This window comes from Talpa occidentalis, unplaced genomic scaffold (genome assembly GCF_014898055.3).
Source record: "Talpa occidentalis isolate TD23 unplaced genomic scaffold, MPIMG_talOcc4v2.1 talOcc4.5, whole genome shotgun sequence".
Taxonomy (NCBI): Eukaryota; Metazoa; Chordata; class Mammalia; order Eulipotyphla; family Talpidae; genus Talpa; species Talpa occidentalis.
The window spans coordinates 121,078,166-121,104,057 of record NW_023604861.1 but is presented as its reverse complement, the minus strand read 5'-3'; the positions used below and the strand labels follow the sequence as shown (position 1 = coordinate 121,104,057).

Sequence of the window (25,892 nt, the reverse complement as noted above, 5' to 3'; positions counted from 1 at the left end):
AGTTCTTCCCTCCCCCCTACTCACCTGCCCTGGTTGGTCCTCTCCCAGAAGGGGTGGGTCTTGGTCTTTTCTAGAGCTCCTCCATCTTTCTGGAATCTCTCTCTAGTCCAGCCAGTGAGTCTGCTCATTTCAACTCTTTTGTAAACACAGCTCTGCAGGCTTTGAAGAGTCGCACCAATCAGCCTTCTATCTTTTTTCATGTTTTACTTCAGTGACATCCCTAGGAGCATTTTCAAAATCTCTATGACTTGAATATTTTAATCTTTGCATATTTGTTCCTTTGGTTCTGGTGCTTTATTCTCTTTGAGAATTGTTCTTATTAAAACTCAAAATAAATATATATTTCACTGTATAATGGTGTCTGACAATGAGATAAAGTGGATTTTATGCATGATAGGGGCAATTCATTATTGTATTTCAGTATTATAGTTTTTAGTGTGAGACTAAAATAGGGGGTCCTTGACATGGTGGCCATCTTCAGGGAGTGACCCTTTACTAATGAATTATCTGAACACTCTTAATAAATGTGTCCTAAAAGCCTAATGAATGGCCAGCACTTAAACCTTGGCTACAGATCATACTCCATGGGGTGCTGGGGTGCGTGGGGCCTGAAAAGCAGCCTGCACTCTGCTTTTCAAATGCTGTGTCCCAGTGCAGAACAAATCCCAGAAGCTCACCTTTGGCTAATCCCCACATTCGGGGCTGATGGAGTCAAGACAGCCCCATTGGGACATGTATCATTTAACCTCACCATATCCCTAATGTCAGTTATTGTCCCATTACTAGCCCAGAGAGGTTGGAAGAGCTGCTAAGTATCTCATAGCTCCTAAAAGAGGGCGGGGACTTAATCCAGGTCTGTTGATTCCAGCTCAGTGCTCTTTTCTTTTCCTCCTGCTGGATTTCTCTTCCCTAGAAACTGGCACAGTATAGCAAACACTCACAGGATTGAGGATAGTGTGAAAATTAAATCTTTGTAAATCACACTCCAAGATCTATAACAACATCTTCAAGTTATTATTCATCTCTGAAACAACTCCAATGGAGACTCACTGACAAAATTTGCCTTGGTTGCAGCATATTAAACTATAAAACATGTTAGTATCCTTATGGGGAGATGTGAAAACAATTGGAATCACAGCTGGCTTTGGAGTGTCAGAGGGCCATGGCATTACTTCAGTACCAGGGTTGAGTCCTGCAGATAGGGATTCTCAGTCAGGTTGGAATTTGGAAAAGTATGTTATCTTGCATTGTTAACTTACACCTGGTTTCAAAAGTCGACAACATTGCTTGTAATAACTGTGTTGCAGAAGTTCTAATGTGGCTATTCATGGAGGAATTGTGTTGCTGCTTGCATAGCCTACTTCTTAGGTACAGTACAGACAGAAAGATAGGAAGGCCTGGCAGGTTACCTTCATGATCTGCATTTTCTACAAAGCATGGCCAGTACATGCATCTGTGCTTGGAGCAGTTCTGTTTGTTTTTCTCTTTGCTGTTCAGTGTGTGTAAGTGCTGTAGACAGAGGCTCAGACTGGGGGAGCATCTTTGGACCCGTCGATAGGAGGGAGGAGTAAGATAGATGTGATGATTAGGAGCATGTCTGCCCAGTCACGGCCCTGATTTAGAGTGAGAGCAACAGGAAACCTTGAAGTTGGCTCTGCTGTATGGTCATTTTCATTTCCTAAGTCAAGTACTGCAACCTATTAGTGTATACATACTGAACACCCCTTGACCTGACAAAAACCTTAGACTTCGTTTGTTTTATACACTGGACATGTCTGAGAGGTGGTCCTCTGCCTCTTTCCAGTGAAGATGTCAGCATCTCTTCCATTGTTGAGGAGCATTAATAGTCGATGGAGTCACAAGCTTACTGAGTTGAAACCTTTCTACCTGTGATTTTTCACCTTTAGTCCTGGAAATACTTCCATCATGCAAATACTTCCTGAAAGCAAGAATGTTTGGTCTCACTATTCCTAGTCTTGCTGTCTCTACTTTTTTCATGGGATTCTCATAGCAACTGATTACCTGTACCTTCCTGCTTCTGTTTGCTGCTCTAGGCGGCTTTTGTTTACCTTGTTGACACCTGGCGTGGACATGTGGACTTCCAGTGACCCCTAGTCTGCAGCCCGAGGTTGGATGAACCTTTTGAGGAGCCACTGCACATTGTTTACTTGATGGGATAGATTTTCCCTCCTGTCTGGAAGTCACTGCATATTGGATTATACATTTAGCACATCTTCTTGATGGATTGTATGTAAGACAGGTCTGGAATTGAGACACAAGTTTTCTCTGAAAATGTGGTGAATGATTGATGTTGGAGAACTTGCATTTGTGTTTCTAAGAAAAAAATCACCTCAATCTGTGCCTAACATGCATTTACACTGTCTGTGTCCAGGTGATTGTCTCATGGAGGAGAACCACAGTCTACCAGTCTGAGAGAAGGACATGCCTTCTGCACTCTGACCTCATCCTATTCTGTGTCACTCTCCAGTGTGGCTTATGGTGGGAGGAGAGGAGATTCTTCTTTGCCTTCCTTTGCTGTAGGGACTTCCTGTGTCCAGGTCAGACCTAGTGGTGACATAGAGTCTCTCCTGTGAGAGCCTTGGGTGTGGCCACAGAGAGCCCTCAGGCAAGTTTCTGGCTGCATTGGGACCTCTTTGTGATTAAAAGCTTTCTTCGGGGCACATGCAATCACTTTCTGTCTCCTGATGAGCCTGCTGCACCCCTGCAGCCTGTTTTTACACTGTGCAGACCCAGTTTGCGAGGAACATACAGTGTTGTGGTACCACCTACGCTGCCATTTATTTAATCTATTTGGAGGCTGGTGCTGCTCTTGGCTATGGACCTGTGAAAACAAAGCTACAGGATAAGTGACCTGAATCCTGTAATGAAAACCTTTTACCTTTTTTGGAGGCCTGGTAGAGAGATATGATTAATTTTTGTCCTACCAAATAAAATGTTCTAGGAACCCAAGGTGAAAATTGGATTTTAACTACTACTAAAATTTTGAGCATATAAAATCAGCAAGTGTTGAGAGTTTTGTTTGCTTAAGAGTCTGGTATAAGAGCGATGGACATAAGATGGGCCTGGGTGTCTTCCATAAATTTGATAAAACTAGAAATAAACATTAAGTGTATCTTGGCAGCAGACTGCCACAGTGGAGACCTCTGTGAGCTTAGCATAATCATTTCGATTCCAGGCTTATGCCTGGAGCACTGTTCCCTGCTCCTCCTTCCATGCTTCCTATTTCAGATTTAAGCTTTCTCTGATTAAGCTGAAGGGGTTCGAGAACTCCATAAATCCAGCCAGGACATGCTTTTCTTCCTCAGGTTTTCACCCCATCCCCTCCCCCTTTTATTATGTCTCCCCTCCCCCTTTCATCATGCACTGTTTTTGGAAGGCACACAACATCCTGTTTAAATCATTAAAAACCATCAAGCCCTGAAAACTTCAAAGCTATGATGTAACTGAAACTTCATTAACTGTGCCGGGCCATCTCTGGTTTTGGTTTACAATCTGGACATGTAGTCACCAAAAGCCTCGTTCAGAAGGCTGTGGGCTGGGACTGGCGGCATGGACGAAAGTCTGTCCCTGGAGGCCTGCCAGGTGTCTGTTACCTGCTGCCCTCCTCGGGGCCACCACCTGCCTGGACTTCATGTCGCCTCCCTCTGCTCCCCAGTCTGGGCCTGTTTGCTGATACCCTTTGGTCTTCACAGAGCTCGGCTCCCGGATCACAGAGCTTCCTCACTTAGCGTTCATTGGGCATTTGCAGTGTGTACTGTGTGTTGGTATAAGAAGACAGATCAGATATATCTGCTTTTAATTTAACGGCATGACAGAGGCAGAGGAACCACGTAGAAATTGCTGTGGAGTAAAGAGGAAGGAGGAGAGAGGAGCCTTCTTTCCTAGGGAGATTTTCATCACAGTATGAAGAAAGTCTAGGCAAATGAAAAAGGAGTGGCATTGCAAGCAGAAGAAGCAGCTTTTGGAAGAGAGATTATTTGGAAAATGGGAGCCCTTGGATGTGCTTGGGGAAGGGATGTCATGAGGTGAAGAGTCCCAGAGAGAAAGGACCTTCTGTGTCATGAAGGGGAGTTGGCAGCTTTCAGGCAGCAGAGAGATGCGGGGGGTTTTGATCAGCAGAATAATGTGATCAGATTTGTCTGTAGAAAGATGACACTGGAAACCATTTAGAGGATTTTTATAGATGTTGAGAGACCATTCAGAGGTGGGGTCAGGGCTTAGCTTGCACAGCCTGGACTGGCCTCGGGATTGGCCCACAGCAGAGGATCCATTGCCCAGACCCCTCTAACTCCAGACCTTTCCTCTCAGCCTCTCCTGACCGGTGCCTGCCAGGGGAATGAGATGTATTTTGGTATTTGACAGCTGGGGTCCCTCCAGTCGCTCCTGAGCCCCAGACCTTTGCCTGTTGGTCTTGCTCACTCGCTCTCAGCACTGTCTCGCTGCTGACCTCTCTGGGCCAGATGCTTGGCTGCCTGGAGACTTGTCTCTACCTCAGCCAGCTGGGCTCAGCCAGGAATCATTTTCTGTCCTGTCCTGTTCAAACCAAAGCTTCTTGTGATGGGACCTGTGCCACCTTACCAACATTACACATGGGCCACATACTTATAGTTTTGTCACCTGATAACCCATAGCCGAGATTTAAACAGATGGTTTGAATGAAAGTTTCAAAGCGCCTATTGAACTTTTAAGGTTCTCCCCAAGGAAAAAATGGCATTGGAAACTCATGTTTCACACAGTGCTGTGAGCAGTGACAGATTTTCATAAGACTTTAAAAATGCCAAGGAGCCCTTGGAAATTAGCTTGTTCCTCTCAGTGCCATCTTGATTCTGCTCTCTTTGGGGTTGCAGTCTGAATCCTCCCTCCCCAGTTGTGTCAATAACCAGGGAAGTGTTTTATAATGTGATTGTGAAGCACAGCAGTGCTCTTGAGCGGAGCATCCTGCACTCAATTAACCTTCATATTTCACACCTCATCATTGCAGTGTGGCAAAGCGCTCCCTGGCCTTTCAAAGCAGGAGGACTGCTGTGGAACCGTGGGTACCTCCTGGGGCTTTAACAAATGCCAGAAATGCCCCAAGAAGCCGTGTAAGTGATGTTTCATCATTCCTTTGCAGGTTAATGTGGCGTATCTGTTTCCTTACCATTACCGTTTTCATATGAGTTCCAAATAACTTCCGAATTCTAGAACATCACACTCTGTTTGTATTGCCAGGACCTGGCATGTCCGTATAAACTGTCATATTCATTTTGGTTTTTAATAAACACAGTTATCAGTTACCTTCTCCACTTGGATTATTTATTTACAAAGTCTCCTGACTTTGTAATGCATTAAATAAACTCTTAGGGGAAGAGAAAAAGAGATATATTTAAAAATAATCACCTATTTCAAGCCCTATTTAAAAAAAAAGAAACAAAACAGTGCAGCTGTGTCTTAGGTTAATATGTTTAAATGACATCTTGATTATCACCAAAATGTCTTTGTGAGTTTTGTTGATACTACATATCTTCAATTTTTACTAAAAGGAAAAGCTGAATTGTAAAAATTTAGAGTCACTAAGATGCAGTGCTTTGCCCCTTCTCTTCCGAGTCACTACTTTATACTTTCCCAGTTCTTAGTGCCATGATTTCTGCTGATACCTAGGTGCTTTGATTAGCTTGTAAAGTCTGTTTTTCAAAACCTGTTGAGTTGAATAAATCCAGATGAATATCTTTCTGCTACTTTCTTCCCAGATATAGTTGCACTTTAGTTTTTCAATGTAGCATTCAGTCTAGAAACTGATGTCTAGGAAATAGATCTAGAAAGACAGAGGAAATTTGGTTTGAGTCTTTTTTTTTAATATACTTAATATATTTGTGCCAAGAAAGCAAGTGATAATTTTCTCAAGCATCTTCCTTTGCTTTGTATTGCTGAAGGTTTTTATAGTTTATTTTAAATAATCTCAACCACAAGGAATTTCTCAGCTGATTCATATAGATATTTTTTATTCTTCATAAACATCTGTTGATGTGATTGATATTCTCAACTGCCTTTTAAACCTCCACATTCACTCTAGAAGCTGCCAGTGTGGAGTCACTATTCCACATGTCTTCCCTGTGTGCTTCTTTTTCTTTCACCATCATAACAGTTTGTTTTAAATAATTGTCTCTCATTTGGACCTCTTTGACTCTCAAACTTACATATTCTCTAAATCCTTTCAGACCTGAAGTTAATTTCATTTATTTTGTTGCTACTCTTCCTATCCTCTTTTAGAGGACCAATTTGTGGAAACACCCACTAAAGTTTGTGATAAGTAGTGAATTCTCCATTTAGGGAAAAAGTCATTTAAACAGGACACTGATTACTAGAGAATGTCCCAGTAGACACTCCATGCTGCTTTGGTAAGATTGGCAGTGCGCATTTCCAATAAGTGGGGTGAGTGTGATGGTCCCTTCTCACTGAATAACATGTTGGCTCAAAAATTATCCTGGGAACATGACCAAAGCGTTATCTAGCAGACATTTGGTGTGTAATTTAAAGAACATGAATTTTAGAGTTAGGTAGACCCGAGTTTGACACCCTACTCTGTTATTTGCTGTTGAGTCTTTTAGATCATGAAACAAGAGTCCACCTAAACTGTTGGGGAAATGTTACTTGTTTTTGTTCTTTAACTGTCTTCTCTGCATTCACTAGGAATACTGTGTGTGTGTGGGGGGGGGGTTGTGGGGACAGGGGTTGTGTGTTTCCCACTGCTAGGCTTAAGGTCAGAAGAAAGATGTCTGGTTCTTACAGTTTAGTTTTCTGTCTTCATGTTTCTCTAAAACTTATCCCATCTTATCCCTTACTTTTCTTTCTCCCCTCCTCTGTATCTTTTCCTTAGCTGTTTCTCTAGCCTCTTTTCCAAACCCTGAAGTATCAAGGGACAGAAAGAGGTTGGGGGGGGGGGGAGGTTCATAGTTCTTTTTTTAAAATCCCTAACTTTCACTCCTGTCCTTTCATCATTTTTATCTAGAATTGCATCATCTGGGGAAAAAAAATCACTGCTTTATATGGTTTTGTTAGCTCTCTATTTCAGAGTTGTTGATAATTTAAGTAGAATGTGAAAGTACAAAGCTGCTTTTGCTTTTAAGTAATTGTTGATGAAAGTAAATTCATGTGTTGACTCATTAAATGCATGAAATTGAAGAGATTGATTCCACTTCAGGGAGAGCAATGAATGAAGTAAACTATTATCATCTTGACATTCACTCTGCCTGCGCCGTCCTAAGTGACTCACTCCCTAGAAACACTGAGGGTCATGTTCTTCCTGTGTCATTTCAAAACTTTCCTTGGTTGGTACTACTCTCTAAATCATACTCACTTTGGAAGAGAGCAGACTTGACTTGGCTTTATATACTTTGGTTTTGTTTTCCCATCTCTCTCTTGCTTTTTTTTTTGTTCAAAGTACTTCAAACTTTAGTTTTCAACTGGTTTTACTTAATGCTTGAAGTTTTTGCTTAACCACGTACAAAAAAGACCTTTCATTGCTGATCGTTTTTTACTGTGACAATGTAATTTTAAATCTGCAAGTGATTTTATTAATTCATTTATAATCTATTAGAAATAGGCTTCTCACGAACAAGTCCCTTGTCTTTTAAAAGCTTTTAGGAGGAAATGTGCATGGAATCCTCAACTGAGAAAGAATGTAGGAACTCATCTGCTTTGAATCCCTGTCTTGAGGGAGATAACTTGAAACTTTTGACCAGGATAGTATCTCTTCTGCCTTTGAGCAGTTCACTATCTATGATTCCCACCATCTCTGCTGGGATCCTGCTCCAGTGTCTTTGTTATGTGGGTGTGAGAACAAGTTGTTGGATGGGGCAGCTCCCCATGCCAGCCTTGGTCTCCTCCCAACTCACAGTTTGCAGACGCCTCACTTGAATTGTTTGAGACATTCTCAAGGATCTACAGAGGATGATGTATGATGAAGAGGAGGGCACCACTAGTTAATACCCACCCTGTGGTGAGAGTAAAGGGCAAGTATTAGGGGCAACATTATTTTCCAAAAGAAAATATCCTTTTGGTTTTCAGTTTTCCTTTTTTCTTACTCAGTTCTTTTTACTAGCCACCACTATTTTGGTTACATCCTATTTTGACTTCTTATTGGTCATTATCTTCTTAATAAAAGGATACCTTATCAACTGCATGAAATAGCAATGGCATCTGTCATTTAGCGAGGCCTTACCCTTCCTTGTCAAGCACTGTGGTAGGGCATTTTGCAAAATGATCTCTAAACTCCATCTCAGCCCCACCCTGCTCATTAGATGTGAATTTTATCAGAATTGCCATTGGAAACCCAGGTAGCTTGTCCCCTAAGGTTGGCTATTGATAGAGCCAAGCTTTGAACTAGGTCTGCTGACCCCAAAACTTAGGTTGTATCCACTATGTCAAGAAGTCACTTAGGTCTCATTTGAGATTGTCAGAATCTCAAAGAAAAGGATTTTGTGGATAAATAGATGATTAAACACTAGTATTATTTTGATGTGGTTTCTGCGCGGTGACAGCAGCCTTTCTATTATCTGGTTCCCACGCATCACTGCCTGTTCTCCCCAGATGCCCGTGTAGGACACCTCAGCCTTTATGTAGATGAGCATGTAATTTGGGAACAGTGTCATTTGGGAGTGAAATGGAGTGCCATTAGTGAACTTTACTGGAACAAGAGGCCTCATCCAGAACTCTCCCAGGCAGAATAGCACATGCCATCCCCAAACCTGTGATAAGAAAATGCAATGCCTAAAGAAAGTTATTGGGAAGGAATAGATCTTTTGTAAATAAGGAGGGTGCAATTGTATGGGGAATATAAAAATAAAAATAATAAAAAAGAAAGAAAAAATGAGATGGATAAGTGAGCAAGAATAAAGGAAATGAATTCAAAAAAATAAAAGTTTTAACTCTAAAAAAATAATGAATCACTGATTGGAAAAAATATATAGTAATCTTCTGATTCACTCAATTAACATAATAAAGATTTGCTGACAATTTATTGGAACTGTTTTCTATTGCAGAATAAGTATACTGAAAAATAAGGATAATGTGAAAGAAATTGCTATCTATTGAATTGGTATCTTTGAAATGAACAAGTTAGTCCACTAATGCCTTAGATGACTTTGGTGATCACATATAGTAATCTATGACTTGAAGAATTTGAATAAAGCATCTGTATAACAAGCAACTATTTCTTTCATTACAGCTTATCATGGATATAACCAAATGATGGAATGCTTACAAGGTTTCAAGCGGGTTAACAACACTTTTTGCCAAGGTAAGGTTAGCTGGATTCATTGGTATGAAATCAGCAGTTATTTTGGCTCTTTGGAAACCTGTGTTTGGTCACACATTGTTCATTAACTTAGCAGTTGAGAGTCATGGAATGAACCAGCGTCTGCTTACTTCATGTAGGTGAAGAAGTATAGAGGTTTCACGTATGGTTCCTGGAATAGCATCACTAACATTTAAACTGTATGGAACTTTCCTTCCTTCTCTTGTATTATAGTAAAATTGACAGGAGAGTGTAACAAATTGCAGAACACACTGTGGTCCCATGCTGGTTACCTCCTGGCCGTGCTCAGATGCCTGAGTGTGCATGTGTGTGCACACATGAGTACACATGTACCAGCCAGTCCTACTGCTTTGCTGACCTATAATTGGGCATCAGGCTTCTGTTTTTTTACTCTCCTCAGAATATTGCTGGCCACCTCAAAGTATTCACATATTAAATATTAGCATTAGCACACTTTCTTGGGTAATAGGACAAATTGTGTAGCTAAATGTGAAATGCTCTGAGTGTCGTACCCCCCTACCTCTTAGTTTATTTTGCAAGAGGTATGAAAGCAGGAGGATCTTGGAGATCATTTAGTCCACTTTGTGTAAGGGAGCATTCAGGCCCAGAGAGGCTAACTGATTTGCCTGTGGCTAGAGGCCCAGAGACAGAGTGGGGAGCACAACAGGAGGATTTACTGAAATTCACTGTTAAGGGGAACAGCAGGTGAGACAGGAGAGGTCTGTTGTACCATATGTGGGTTAGCTCTGATCGAACTCGGGCTGTAGTGCTGATAGGGCTGAGACTTAACCCCTAGGCCACCAGGGAAGCCCCTTAGAATTGTCTTTAGTAAATTGTTCCATAGTGGGCCTCCCTGCTGGCGCAAGGGATTAAGCACAGCGCTATGAAGCAATCCGCAGCCTCTGCAGCATGAGCTCGATCCTGGGCTGGCCAGGGAGAAACCCAGATGGCGAGGCAGACCTCTCATCTGTCTTGCCCGCTGCTCCCCTCAGCAGTGTATTTCTGTCAGTCTGTCTGTTCTGCTCCCCATTCTGACTTTGGAGGATCCTCTTACCCCCCGCCTCTCTGGCCTGTGCCCAGGCTCTTGTATGCATAAATAAATAAATCTTTAAAAAAATTGTTCCATGTGAATTTGTGTCACTTTATGATATGTAAGACCTGCTGATTGAAAGAATAGTTTGAAATGCACAGGAGTATGGCATGTCTTTAAAAGTAAACCATCACATGTGAAAGAATATTGGAAAGAATTTGATGCTCAAGGAGAGGGTACCCAAGCCACTTTTTGAAAAAACAACTGCTAGGATTATTACCATGGTAATAATGTATTTATTGACATTATTTAGCAATCAGAATTGAAGAGATCATTAAAAGATTATTATAAGTAGATGAGAAGATTGAAGCAATTAGATGGAAGAATTACTTAAATGAATGACTTGATGGCTAAATGTATATTATACAATATAAATTGGTTAATCTTTCACAGGTTTGGATAAAATTCTGTATGTAATTCTCTAATGCATTTTCAGGATGCTTTAGTAGAAGTAGATGAGTAGGGCATTGGAAGTGAGGACTTTATAGTAAGCCTATCAACCAGATTTTGAGGTCTGACTGTTTATTGTCCTTTGGCTGCAAATGTGTCATGCTTGTGAAGACCTGGACACACACTTGTGTTGAGCCTGGAGAAGTGCAGATAGAAGACAAACAAAATGGCTTCCTTATAAACACATCTTTAAGTGTTTGTAAACATGTCTTTAAATGTCTGATGAACTGTCACACCAAACAAGACTTTTACGAGTTGTTTCAAAAGCCAAGGTCAATAGAATGGAGTTACAAAAAGACATATTTATAGCAACTATAAGCAGGTCTTTTCTTTGGAAACACCCCTGGAAGTCATGAGTTTCCTGCACAGAGAAGTGATGCAAACGATGCTTATCTGGCCAGGGATGCCACACGGTGTACAGGATGGCCTGACTCTGCAGGAGCATTCCAGTTCTCCGATGCTGTCATTACTCTGTCCCAGGGTTGGAGGTTGTGCATGAGAAGATGACATTTTGACTCAGCACATGAGTTTTAGCCTCTGCGCACCGAGTTTCCTGAAGTGTCTCCTGTGATCAGGTGTATCTACTTGCTCTTTCAGACTATAGACAGAGGAGGATCCTTATTTATCTTTCATCATTTTAATCCTGCCTGACTAGGTAATTGTCAGACATTCTCTCTGGAATGTTAAATGCTTCTAATTTCTCTGAATGTCAACTAATGGAGACTATACATGTTTTTTCCAGGTGGGATGAAATATGAACATTATTAATCCCAATTAGAAATTGAAAAACAGTATATATCCAAGGAGACACAGATAATAAGACAGCCACCTGGATTAAACTTCCGGTTGCTTCTTTATTGTGCAACCTGTGTCCCTTACCCAATTGTGCAAGCACATCCACACCCACACATCTGTAAAGTCTTTTTGAGGTAGTAGATAATTTGGATAGACAATAGAGCTATCTATAGAGACAGATATGAGTCAAAGTAATTGATATTTATTTGGTTTTGTTTACTGAAAAAGATGTTATCCAGTATATTCCTTCCAATGGCTGGTTCAAGGTTCTAGCAGTTTGTATTCCTAAGACTCCACTTTAGCAGTGGAAATTTTTAAGAACCTACTTGCTGTCTCATTGAGTGAAATAGATTTGGGGAATTCTTTAAATAATTGCTTGAAGTTTTTAAAACTGTCTCTCTGCTAGTGGGAAGGAGTGACTTTTAGCAAGTTTTGTTCATTCTGAGCATGTCAGATGGTTCCAGCCCAGTCAGTTGCACTGATGGTCAGTAACACTGAATCCTGGCTTGCCTTTGTCTCAGGAGGATATTTGCAAAACAGTGCTATACTTTTTGGCTTGGATTCTGGAGTGAAGTATCACAGAAAATCCTATTTCATGGTGCCTCATGAAGGCACCGCTAAATTACACTACAGAGAAGATTGACTCATAAAATGATTTCATTCGGCATAATCTATTAAAATTGCTTTTGAGAGAAGGGCTTAATTTCAGCCCCTCTGTGATATTATTGGTCAGTAAAATTAAATAGAACTTTCTCACATTACATGAATACACTCAGTTTTCCTAGAGCCTTGAACCTTTTTGATTTTGTTATCCTAAAACTTTTCAAAAGGAGCCCATTAAGCATCTAGTTACTTGTGCATTCCACGTTGTTCTACAGTTTAATGTCTTCTCCATTTACAGAGTGAATTTAAAATTAAAGTGATTAATAACTAGAATTACTTTATTTCCTTCAACTAAGTGAATGAACGACCTGAAACAACTTTTCATAATGTGCGCTCAGTAACAAAGAACCAACTGTGCACAAGTTAATTTGAGGAGCTTTCAAATAATTTGCTCTAAGAGTTGGGTTTTTTCCTCCTTTCTAAGCAGTGCCGCAATTATCTTTTCAAAGGAATGATTTATTACATATATGCACATGGAGCTCTAAAACCTGCCTCTCTACCCTCAACATTATGGAATTGTTATAATTTGCTTCATTTATCATAACAAACACTACAATTATATTTCCTGATGGATGGAGAGCAGCATTTGTCATTTGCCATTTGATTATTATGCTAGAGGTTTGATGTAGAAATAGAATTAAATGAAAACACCTCATGGAAATGATAATAGGAACTCCTACTTTCCTACTGCTTTACTCTGAGACTCAGCTCTTTGCATTTTGATCTCTCTTGCCATGAGATAGATGGGTTCTTAAATTTAATATAAATTTAAGTTTCAATCATCGAATTTGGTTGTGAAAGTCCTTTGGGGCCAATCAATCTATTTGTGAAATCTCTTATGACAAGCAAATAATCTCTTTTGATATACTAAAATAGTTGACCCATTTACCATTTATAAATATAAGATAAGCTTAATTTTATTTTCTACATTTTGAGTCTGTGTCCAGGTGCTGTGGGCAGTGCCAAAGTGTATAATTAGGGACTGGCTACATTTTTACAATCAGTGTTTCATATTCCTTTTTCAAGATAATTTTGAAAATTTTGAAAAATACTCAGTTTTCCACAACATTAATTGTTACTTCAGAGCCACAGACTGAAAATATGCAGTGACTGGTGAATAACCAATGTGCCTTTGCAACTAAATCAGCTTGAATCAGCAGGATGCAATTTGCTTTATTCACGCTCCCAACCAGCTGAACTTGACCTGACTCCAGATGAGCCTGTTAAAGCAAATATAAAAGAGCTGTCCACATAGTTTTCTTTTGGCGTCATTTTATCACACTGGTTGTTCAGCTTAAAAAAAAAAATATACAAAACAGATACCTTAGGACACCGTAGTACTCATTACCAAAACTCTCACTGAAGGACTCCTTTTATATAGAAAGCACCCCAAAGTGCATCAGGAAACAAATTTTACTTGGACCTACGAAAAGACAATACCCCCCTCAACTGGAGGTGCATATCGTTGTCAGGGCATGAGACTCACTGGACTTGGATAATATTCCATATGAGTAAGCCATTCATAGGACTTTTGATCTGAAGATTGCTATCCTAGAAGATCACTGTTCTCAAATATAATTAAGAAATCAAGGCAGCGTAAGTGCTGCTAGAAAGGAACCAAACAGTATGAAATGTCAGAGGAAAGATTTCCATTTTGTTAGAAAATCATAGTATTTTCCTTAACAAAAATCACATTATCTTTCCTATTTAAAAAAATAATTCATTCCTATTCTTGTCTCCATCATATGTTCAAAGCAGTTTTATTCATATAACTTAAAACTAGGGAAATATATAAAGAAAACAATGAAAATTTCTCTCCTACAGAAATCCATGTATTTTCCTATATTTTCCTATATTTTCTATCAACTAGATGTGTAGAAATTTGAAATTATATTTCATGAAGGTCTGGGAAAGCGATTTTTACTTCATTTATAGGGAATGCATGCCAGTGTTTACTAAATAAATTCTAAAAATTAAAATGATTTTAATGCCCAACATAGTGGCCCAGTTGACGGAGATCGGATAACTCATTTAACCATGGCCCTAAGGCTGGGTTTCAGGCTGGCTCCTATTTTTCCTTCTGCATCATGCTGTCAGGAGCAGACTTGCACATAGATCCTCGTGGCTCTGTGATTACGTTTAGAGAGGAAGTGGCTGGTTCCCTGGCTTTGATTCATGTTGTGCACATGACGTTTCAGAGAACATGAACTGACTGCACATGAGGGGACCCATTTATGATGCCTCCCCCACACCCGCCTGCCTTCTTTTCTTTACAAACTTGAAAACAGAGTGGCTAAATAGTACGTCTGCATTACTTAAGCTCTGTGCATCTCTATTCAGGCTGTTCCCTGGGTGTTTTCTGTGAAATATCAATCACTGTGAGCAAGAGTGTTATTTTTTAAAATTTTTTTTTAAGATTTATTTTTTTTATACCAGAGGTGTGGTACAGACCAGATGTGCAGGAGGGTGAGAGGATTCACCAGAGACAGAGCGGGGAGCAGAACAGGCAGATTGACCAAATACACTGCTGAGGGGAGTAGTGGACGAGACAGGAGAGGTCTGCTGCGCCATGTGGGATTCTCGCCGGCTGGCTGGGATCGAACTGGCGCTGCAGAGGCTGCGGGCAGCTTCACAGTGCTGTGCTCAACCCGCTGCACCACTGGGGAGGCCCAAGAGTGTTATTTTTAAAATGTTTATTGTCTTGCTGGAACTCTTATCAGTTTCAGTACTATCTTCTGCGCTTTCCATGTAGGAATAATGACACCTTCAAATCACTGTCATCTGGGGTAGATGACATGGAGGGAGGAAGTCATTGGGGTTGAAGGAAACTACGATGCAGCTGTCCACAGGTGAGCATGAGCATGCTTGCACCTGGTGAGCCCACAGGTAAAGGTGAGAATGGTTGATCAGACTGTGAAGGCGTTGGGAGAACACAGGATGAATTTGAAATTGGTGTTACTCTTGGCCTAGTGCTGGTGGTGCAGGTTTTCAATGGTAATGTTTTCATTGAGGCCACATTGGTTTACAGCATTGTATATGATGCCAAGGTTGAGGCTCATACCTCTTCTGATGCAGGTGACCTCACCCATCACCAAAGCACCCATAGTCCTCCACCATGGTCCAGTGGGCCTCCTTTGCTCCCCGCCCCTTCCATCTTGTAGCTTCAGTTCTGCAGTCACATTTCTAGGATTTGTTTCGGTTCAGTTTTGCCTGTTCCTTTGTTTTGTTTCTTTATAATCCACATACGAATGAAAGGATGCAGTTGATCTACTGTGTTAATTTTCATGGCACTAAGGCTTTAATAGAAAAGTGCTATGTGCGCTCTCTGGTTTCCCTCCCTCTCTCTGGTTTCCCTCCCTCTGAGCTCCCCCCCCTCCCAAGATGCCTCTCTGCAGTGATGCTAACAAGGTCCAAGGGCAGCGTGACAATGTGGACATAAACAGAGTGTCACTGACGGTGATTGTGACACAGCAAATGACCCTAGTGGTCTGTTTCCTGAGTTCTCCATCACTCAGGCCCAATTTAACCCTTTTGTACATCACCTAACTGCTTTCTCTGGTATCGTTCCTGCCAAGACTCTGTCCCAAGTTGGAACTTACTAGAGCAGTTGCTCTGTTTCACATCACTGTAGATTTTATTTACATGAGGGTTTCTCCTTATGATGTTACTTACTTAGGAAGAACTTTATAGTTTTCTCTTTGCTAATACACTTCCTTTTTGACCCCTAGTATCTATGTATCTTTTTTTAAAAGTTTTTTTTAAGATTTATTTATTTATACAAGCACTGGGGTACAGGCCAGAGGCGCGGGAAGGTGAGAGAATTCACCAGAGACAGAGCAGGGAGCAGAACAGGCAGAAGGATCAAAGTACACTGCTGAGGGGAGCAGCGAGCGAGACAGGCGAGGTCTGCTGCGCCATGTGGGAATCTCCTTGGCCAGCCGGGATTTGAACCGGCGCTGCAGAGGCTGTGGACGGCTTCACAGTGCTGCTCTCAACCCCCTGCACCACTGGGGAGCCCATATATATCTTTTTAAAAAATCTGTCTATTTATGTATTTTGCTAGTGTTTATTGAATGAAGCCAGGTGGAGTCAGGGCTTCAGATGTGTCAGGACCCTGTGAGAGAGTGTTGTCTTTTTTTTTTTTTAACTTTTTACTTTTTACTTCTTCTTCTTCTTCTTTTTTTTTTTTTTTTTAATGAAACTGAGTCTTGAGTTCAAAGAATCAAGTAATGGCAGGCCACATGGGAGAGTGGTGGCTTTTATCCCTGAAACCTGGACAGCCCTGTCTGCACTGCTGAGATTTATATAGCAGCTTGCTGGTTGTGATTGTGCTTCTAATGTGTTTTTATGTCATTAATTCCTGATGGCTGCATCTGTTCCTTACAGGTGGGCTCCGGGACACACATCCTGCTAGGAAACAGTGGCGCTGGGGTGTGTGCGTGTGTGAGGGGGGTGTTAGATGCTGAAGCTCTCTCTGTCTTAGAGCACTGTTCAGTAGCTTAGAATACTGTTAACCTCTTGAAGTGGTTTGGTTTAGAAATCAAAGACCTGTACTCTTCCTTGTTTACTTTTATAGCAAATTTTCTTGTTTTAAATGTGTCTTCTTTGCAGTTAAAAAAATATTGTTCTATCGTGTTTTTAGGAAACAGTTCCTGAAGCTTTTAACAAGCAGAATATGGGTGATTCGAGAGAGTATGGTCTGTTTTGTAAGCTGGCATTCCTTTGGATTCTGAAGCACTCCCCTTCTTACATTGCCCCCTCCCCTGGCAATTAGCAGCTACTTTACTAAAATAATCATGTATTATTTCTCACACTTCAAGGGGAAGTTGGGCATTTGCTGACCCAGTGTCCAGTGTGGTGTGGGTGATCTCAGCCAGGCACCCCTGCATCTTTGGGTGTCTGGGGCCCTGTGTCTAGAGTGGGGACAGCTGGGGTGACTGAGCTCTCCCCAGTCTGGTCTCTGATCTCTTAAGTCTCTTGCGTGGGTGATGTCATGGTGGCGAAGTTCCAGGAGAAAGAGAATGAAAACACCCAGAGCTTCTCCTAGGCTTGGGGTTGTCAGGGTGTCCCTCCAGCCTTATTCCAGTGGGTGAAGGAAGTCACAGGCCACCCTGTGTTCAGGGGACGGGGAAGTAGCCAGAAAGTCACAAAGCGCAGGGTGTGGATAAGAGGAGAGGTGGGGAATTGGGGCCATTTGAAAAATCAAACATCTGTTTATACAGATGTAGCAAATATAAGTGGGTTTTGTTTAACAAAGAAAACAAAGGCCTTTAGGTACTGTGAAGTCACCACATCTAAGCTATGTTGAAAAAGTATTGGTGAAAAAATATTCTGATTATACTAGAAATTCTGCAATTACATTTAAAAATATTTTCTATTCAAGTATAATCTCTCTCTCTCTGTCAAATAATGTACAGGTTGTAGAGATACCAGAGAATTATTACAAAGTAAACACACCTATGTGGTTATCACACAAGTCAAGAAATAGAACATTACCTGAACCTCAGAATGTCCCCAGTCCCTTCATAATATTGGCTTTATCTTTTCCAAAGTAATCACTATACCAACTCTTAAAAACATAGGTCAGTTTTTTAATGAACTTAAAAATCAATCTTGGGATGTTTGCTTGTATCTGGCTTTTTTAACAGCCTCATGTGACCTGTATGTTTTCTAAAATTCAGATTTCTAGCTCATGGAGCAATGATCTCTATTTAAATGATGCTTTCATTTAAAATCTTCTCAGTGCTTTTCCCCCTTCCTTCAACAAGTGCCGTGACTTCTCTGCAGCTTTCTCTGCACTTACAGGTTGTCTCTGAAGATTCCTTAAAGAAATTGATTTGTTATGTTTATTTCTTTCTAGGAGGACATAGGGATTAAGTATATGATGAACCTTAGAATCCATGGTTCTTGTTATTTATTTGCGAAATGATAGTAGAAAATCAAGAGCCATGAACCGAGACTAGCGTCAACCAGACAATAATTCAGATCTTCAGAACACATAATGTTTAAATTCCTTTTTATTTAGTCTACCATAGATGAAGCACAGTGCTCTATTGTATTTATTGTGCTAACCGGGAGTGCGGAATGTGATGCTGACTCATGTTTTGCAGTAGTCGCTGCCTAAGAGGGCTTGATCGATGACTTCACTGTCTTAAAAGTGCTATTTTACTGTCCTCGACATCCCTTGGAAGCTTTGCTGCAGTTTCTAGTTTAAATAAGCACAGTAGTTTCAGTAAGAAGGTAAGCAGGTTCAATCTGGCTGGAGCATCCTAGTTCAGGATATGAAAATCCATTCATGACCTCTTCCTATCCATTGCATCCTCTCATTGTGCTGCTGTCACTGAGCTAGGATTCAAAAAGGAAATGTCTGCTTTTTTTATTCACTCTTCTTCAGGAGAGACAGTGGTGAAGTGGGCTGTTTGCACATTGTATTTCCCAGTAGCCCTTTAACCTCAATCTCTGGGGCTATAAAACCAGTGGGGAGATGCCCGTTGGGATGTGAGTGATGAGAAGCCCCATGATGGATTCCTGTTACTGTGGGTGTTTCAAGGAGAAATGAAGGTGGCGTCTGGAGACCACAGTCAGACGCCCAGGACCAGCAGAGGCGTGTATGTCAGTAGCAGCATCTTCCATGTGGGACACACATGTATCAAGAAATAAATGCAAGCTGTTCTCTGGACCCTGATAATTCTTTTATCATGTTACCAGAAAGACCAAAGGAGTGGAAGGAAGGGAGTTATTCCCACAGTGGTTTACCTACGTGCAGTGAATCTGGAGCTGGAATCCACCTCTGCTAAAATTATCACTTATAAAGGTGGAGCATTTAAAGGTCAGAGGATTTATGATAGCAGTGAGGTCCTGGTCAAAGCAAATAAAACCACGGAGGGGCCCACCCTAAGAGCATTTCACAAAATGTGCCTCAGAGACCACCAGTCCAGAGGGCTGTCAGTGGAGGGTGTGTGGAAAAGTGTTTGAAAGCTATGTGCGTTCAGAACATGAAGGTCCATGTCAAGGGAATCTCTGTGTGCTCATGTGTGTAGACTCTGTAGAAGTCTCACAAAGCTCGTGTTCAGCTCACAAAGCTTGGATTCAACTGTTCTAGAACTATGGTCTTCAAACTTTTTTTTTTTTGCTCACTTCCATCCTAAAAATCTTTGGTGAGACTTACATGTTCACACATTCTAAAATAGACACCTAGTTTGTTCATCAGAAACTAAATGGATGGAATAGACTCATTGCTGGCGTGTTTATATTAGATACGGACTTAAAGCATATTTTCATTAAAACCTTGGAGCTGAGGAGTTGGCTTATTCTCTCTATGAATCATATCTGCTGTCTAACCTAATTGGCAAAGCCAGGCCTTCTTAGGAAATAAATCAGACTTGCTGCTTTTTCTGTGACTCTCACTCAGGAGGGGTTTATTTGTGAATTGTTCATTAGTTGGGCACTTTGAGAATTTTATGTTGTAGGTCAGTGTACCTGAAAGTATAGAAAGATCCCAGGTGGGCAAAAGCTGTGCCTTAAATTTGTGAAGAGGAAGAAGGTGCTCAGGGAAAGAGAGGGAAAAGGAGGATTGGCAAAGATGATTGTATGCAGGTTGCTGTCAGAAAGGGAAACACAGAAAGACCTGAGATGTAGAAATGGATTCCCTTGAAAGTATCCAAGCATGCTTGTAACCCGTGGATTAGTATGAGGTACCTTCACGGGTATGTGTACCCAGTATGAAGCTGCTTCTCTGGAAGTTCAAGAAATACATATGTCCTCTTAGGTCTATTCCTTCTTTTAGTAAGTGATGGCTGTTTAAATAGTCAAAGAGTCTGAGTAGGACAATTATTTACCTCAAAAGGAATTACTTTTGTGCTTTCTGGGAGAAATCATATTGCTTAGTTATAGGATGAAATTGCATCCCATCAGCAAAATCTGAGTATACACAACAGAATCTCATGAAGTTTAATATTTTTACATAGTATTTAGAACTTTAAGTACTGTTCCTGCCTTGTACCTAACTCCTGTTGATTACTGGACCTGCCTCATTTCTTGTATAAACTTACACCACTAAAAATCCAGTAAATTATTACTCACATTGTAAATGTACATACTTTTAGATACCTAAAAGTGTGTTTATATCCATAAGGGCATTTATGCTATTTATACTGTAGTTTGCATTACATGTTCTGCTTTATTCCTTGCCTTTTCCTACCCTGGCAATCAGCAGGTTGTTTTGAAATGAGAGATGTTTAAGCTGTAGGTAACTTTGGGGATTATCTGGTGCAGCCCCTTTGTATTGCAGAGGGGGAAGCTGAGGTCAAGAAAAATCTAGTGACTTGCTCTAGATAACATAATTTAAGCCTCCTAGTTAGACCTGAAACATTTCATAGAGGGATAGTTCTTCCATTAGATTTCCCTACCGCCCCCCCTTCCCCTTAGCCCTTTAAAAAATATGATCTTGGAAAAAATTTGTTTATAAAATAGTAAGTATTTTATGTTGTTAACCATCCAGAATCCTGAAGTTCTGAAGTGCCAGTGAGATATTAGATGTGCTCTATGAGGGATGATGTGGGGCCTTGCATCATTGTAGTAGATTATTCTGTCATTCACAGCATTGGAATACTAAAGCTCTGTTTTATTAGGCTGTTTAAGGAGTATTTTGTACACATTTCCTAATTACTCTGGTTATTTATATTATCTGGGAATAGATGCCTTCCCATCGATTCTGTTGTTTTAGGCTGAACCATATGACATTGCCAATTCACCACCACTGCAGATCTATAAGAAGAGTAGCTTTTTCCTGTTTTTGTTTTTTTTTTTTGATGTGCAATACAATTTTGTTCTTTCATTTTATTTATTTTTAAAGATTTATTTAGGCATACAAGAGCTGGGGTACAGACCAGAGATGTGGGGGGGGGGTGAGATGATTCACCAGAAACAGAGTGGGGAGCAGAACAGGCAGATGGACCAAAATATACTGCTGAGGGGAGCAGCGGGCAAGACAGGAGAGGTCTGCTGTGCCATGTGGGTATCTCCCTGGCTGCCCAGGAATCGAACTGGAGCTGTGGAGGCTATGGACAGCTTCACAGTGCTGCCCTCAACCTGCTGTGCCACCTGGGAGGTGTTCCTTCATTTTAAAAAAATGAATGAATTTTTTTTTTAAAGATTCCTTTATTCATTCATTCATTCAAGCGCTGGGTACAGTCAGAAGTGCGGGAGGGTAAGAGAATTCACCAGAGCCAGAGCAGGGAGCAGAACAGGCAGAAGGACCGAAGTACACTGCTGAAGGGAGCAGCGGGCGGCAGGAGAGGTCTGCGCGCCATGCGGGACCCTTCTCCAGTGGCCGGGGAGCAGCCAGGGATCGAACTGGCGCCACAGAGGCTGTGGGCAGCTTCGCAAACCAGCGCTCAACCGCTGCGCCACTGGGGAGGCCTGAATTAATTTCTTTTTAATGGATGTAATATGAGGATACCCCTATCAGGTATCACCACCATAGGGCACCCACCACCAAATCACCCACAGTCCCCACCATAGGCCATTGTGCTTCCTTCCCTCTTTGTTTACACTCCTCTCCCCACACCCCCAGACTTCAGGTCTGTAGTCAGCTTTCAAGAGTTGGTTTGTAGCTTGTTTTTATCTGACTTTTAGTTTAGTTGCTCTGTATTCCACATATTAGTGATACTACCCCAAATTCATCTCTCTCCTTCTGACTGACTTCACTTAGCAGTATCCCAAGAAGAGCAGTTTGTATTATTGAACTCGATTTGGCATATGGCCTCAGTGGCCCTTTGCTCAGAGACACTATAAATGTTTTTAGTAAGTGGAGAAGGTATGTAAACCTTCATCTGACTTGTAAGCCTCATGAGTTTTGCCTACTCTAAAGGAGCATTTGGGCCTCATGAGCTTCTTTCCTTATCTCTGCTTTCATGGACAGCTGTATGTGAAGTTCAAGAACAGGTGATGATGATAGGTGATGATAACCTGTCTGAATCACGAGCTCAGATGGTGGTTATATAGTAAATGTACACATATGTGTACACAGGCACATTTCTTACATGTACTTATATATATGTTAGATATTACATATATGTAAATACATTTTTGCATGTCTCCATATGAACATTCATTGATGTAATTTACTGTCTCAAAAGAAATTTGGAGATTTAATTGATGTTTAAATTCTGGTATTTATAGTTTAGACAATATAATAAAAAATAGATTGAGGTAATTGAGGGAAACAAGTTTTTCTGGAGGCTGTGAGTGTACGTCACAAAGGAAGGTCCTTGGTTCTGGGTTTCTGGGGCCAAAATAGGGGTACTGGTGCCACAAGCTGATTAGAATAGAGGTAGTAGAAAAGCTGAAATGTTACATGATCCTACATCATAGGTTTTTCTTCTATTCATTCCTGTCTGAACTCATAGTTTTTTGATTTAGTTTATCACCACAAGGTGGTGATACCTTGTCTTCTGTTTCCATGGCATTGTGGTTGAGCAGTGGTGGCTGTTATAGAACATCAGACAGGGGCACTGAAAGGGGATACGAGGAATGATTATAAATCAGGCGTTCAGGCTTTGTTGTAGGCGGGGGGAGCCCTCCACTTTAATCTTGTAGCCAACAGTGAGACTGGGATGATACTGCCCCAGAATCTTGCAGACAAATGAAAATTCTGGGTCCCAAATGGTCACCTTGGAATGTGTAGTGTTTGTTGCACCCCATGGACAGGGGGTCCAGGCTACTCAGAGCAAGAGGAAGGCAAATAATCATTGTGTGACATGAGGGGAAACAGAAGAGTGGAGATTTTGTCCAGCCCTTTTAACCACAACTGGCTGGTTACCCAAACTTGAGGTTTAAGTTGGAATACATCATAGGAGCTACACTTGTACCGTGGAAGCCCCAACCGGACTTGGCTTTCTTCCTGGGCCTTCATGGTGGTTTTCTGAAAGGAGAATGAATTATGGGGGATCATTTTCAATTGCATGTTGTGCATAAATGAGTATCATGCAAAATACACTCTCTGGTAGTATCGGCCCGTCAGGTGCTGGGCCAAATGCTGTGCCAGGTGTAATCTGGTTGTGCCACTTCCTGCTGGGTCCAGACTTGGAGGCAGTAAGATGTATACAACAAATAAATGTGTGAACTTGCCATTTCAGTGTCATTGAAAAGGTCCTATTTCATCACTGAAGTTAAATTTAAAAATGTATGTTGGATAAAATACCCATATACATATCTATGGTTGTTTAGAATATGAAATATAGGGTCTCCCTGGTAGCCTTGGGGTTAAGTCTCAGCGCTATCACTGTGATGGCTGAGTTTAATCCCCAGGCAGGGAGCTAACCCTCATGGCACAGCAGACCTCTCCTATCTCGCCCGCTGCTCCCCTTAGCAGTGTATTTCGGTAAATCTGCCTGTTCTACTCCCCACTCTGTCTCTGGTGAATCCTTCTCACACCTCTGGTCTACACCCCAGTTACTCTATGCAAAAAAAAAAAAAAAAGAAATATAAGCTAATAATGACAGATGGAGGGCTGTGTTTGCTTTTGAATGTGATTCTGCTGGTAATGTTTTCCTAACATTGAGTTTCATTTTAAATTAGAAAATTATTTTAGGGTCCCTAATAAGTTTTATTAGAATTAATGTTTGAAAGAAGTAAATATTATTTGAAAATGATGTATGAATAACCAAAGTTTAACTATTCAGATACATAGGTCACACCAAAAAAATTTTTCACTTGTAACTTGTCACACTCTTCTTTTGATTTTTAACTACCCTCGCCAATGACTCTACAACCCTTATTTTTAAAATCATGTTTAGAGCTTTCCTCTTTCAAATTGGGTTGATTTGCTCTTGAATCACTGTCTCAGTGCAGTCAGCTGCTTTAACAAAATGCCACCAACTGGGTAGCTTATAGATAATAGAAATGTGTCCTCACAGTTTGGAAGTGCGAGGTCAAGACAGCAGTGTCCGCTCCTTCTGGTGACAGCCCCCTCCTGGTTGCACTCAACTCCAGACTGTCCTCATGTGGTCAGAGCACTAGTGTTCTCTCGAGTCTCTTTTATAAGCATGTGTGTTCCACCATCATGGCTTAAGCAGCTCTTAAAAGCCTCTTTCTATTACCATCACCTTTTGGGGTTAGGATTTCAGCATATAAATTTAGGGGACATACAAACATTTAAACGGATGATTTTAAACCTCTATTTCCAGCCATGGTTTCCTCTTTAACTTCCTCCTGAATCCTCTGATGCTGCTAGATATTCACACTCAAATACCCAGCGTGACCTTCATGTGTAAAAGGAATCTCATCTGCCTCTTTCCTCCACAGAACTTTCCACAAAGCCAACAAGGTCTCCTCTTTTCTCAGAGGACAAGCCTCCTGGGCATCTTTGACTTTCTTCTTTTCCTTGCCATGTGTGCTTGCCAGTCATACACCACACATAGTCTTTCGTTCTTATAAAAAATTTTGAAAATCCATCTTCCTTCCTGATTATGCTCACTGTCACCTGCCTGGCTCGCCCCCAGCCTGGTGCTCGGGGGACTCCTTCTGTGATCAACACTTAAACCTCTGCTCACCCAGCCATGTGCTGGCCAGATGAATCCCCTGGAGCCTGCCTTTGATGATGTCTTCCTCCTGCTCAGAAACATTTAGTGTAGCTCCCTGTTCTCAATCAAATTGATTCTAAATCTGGCCCTGGCTTTAAGGAGCTCTTTTTTCCAGCTATTTACCTTTCTGAAACCTCTTTTGCAGCCAACAGCTTGACTCACAGTTTCCTGAGTCCCCTTCCCTTCTCCATCCCTGTACTCATGTTCCTGTTTCACCCTCATAGATCATTCCCTCCTCGCCTCCCCATCCATCGACTCCTCCCGAACTTCAACGCCCCGATGAAGTCATCATCTGCTCGGTGTCTGCCATCTCCTCTACCTTCAGTTCCCTCCAGAGGCTCTTACTGTCTCTATAGCTGATTTAATCATTTGCCTTCTTCAAGTTTATGGCATTTCTTCCAACTGTGATAACTTGAACCGATTTTCACATCTTGCATGTTATACATCACCGTGTGTCCAACAAGTGTCCTTGGAACAAAGTCTTTACCTTATCAAAATGTTCTGCACCTAGCATACACGAGCACTAAAATGTAAGCTCTGTGAAGGCCACACATCTTGTCAGTTTTGTTTAGTAGTAAACACAAGTACCTAGAACGGAACGCAACAACCAGGTACATGTTAGATGAATAATAAATACGTGTTATGTAAATTGTAGATGTTCAATAAATGTTGCTTTCAAGTCATTCATACCTATTGTGTTAAAAGCTTCTAGCATCCTTTATTTTTTATCATTAAAGGATTGTTACAGTGAAAAAGAAAGTGAATGCAGTTTTTAGCTAGACTGTTTAACAGGGCTTGATGTTTCCTTCTAAAAGAATTGTGTTTTCCTGCAGATATTAATGAATGCCAGTTACAGGGCGTGTGCCCGAATGGTGAGTGTTTGAATACCATGGGCAGCTACAGATGTACCTGCAAAATGGGATTTGGCCCAGATCCTACCTTTTCAAGTTGTGTTCGTGAGTAATTACTTTTTACTTCTATTTTGGACCACTTT

General features: G+C 41.2%; 1 protein-coding gene across 1 annotated transcript in view; it reads left to right on the top strand.

The window, feature by feature from the left end:
* Nucleotides 1-25,892, top strand: part of LTBP1 (latent transforming growth factor beta binding protein 1) — a 333,365-nt gene that overhangs the window by 190,041 nt on the left and 117,432 nt on the right. The window contains 3 exon segments of the mRNA XM_037528248.2: nucleotides 5,003-5,105; nucleotides 9,227-9,298; nucleotides 25,732-25,854. Coding sequence (XP_037384145.1) covers nucleotides 5,003-5,105; nucleotides 9,227-9,298; nucleotides 25,732-25,854 — 298 coding nt within the window.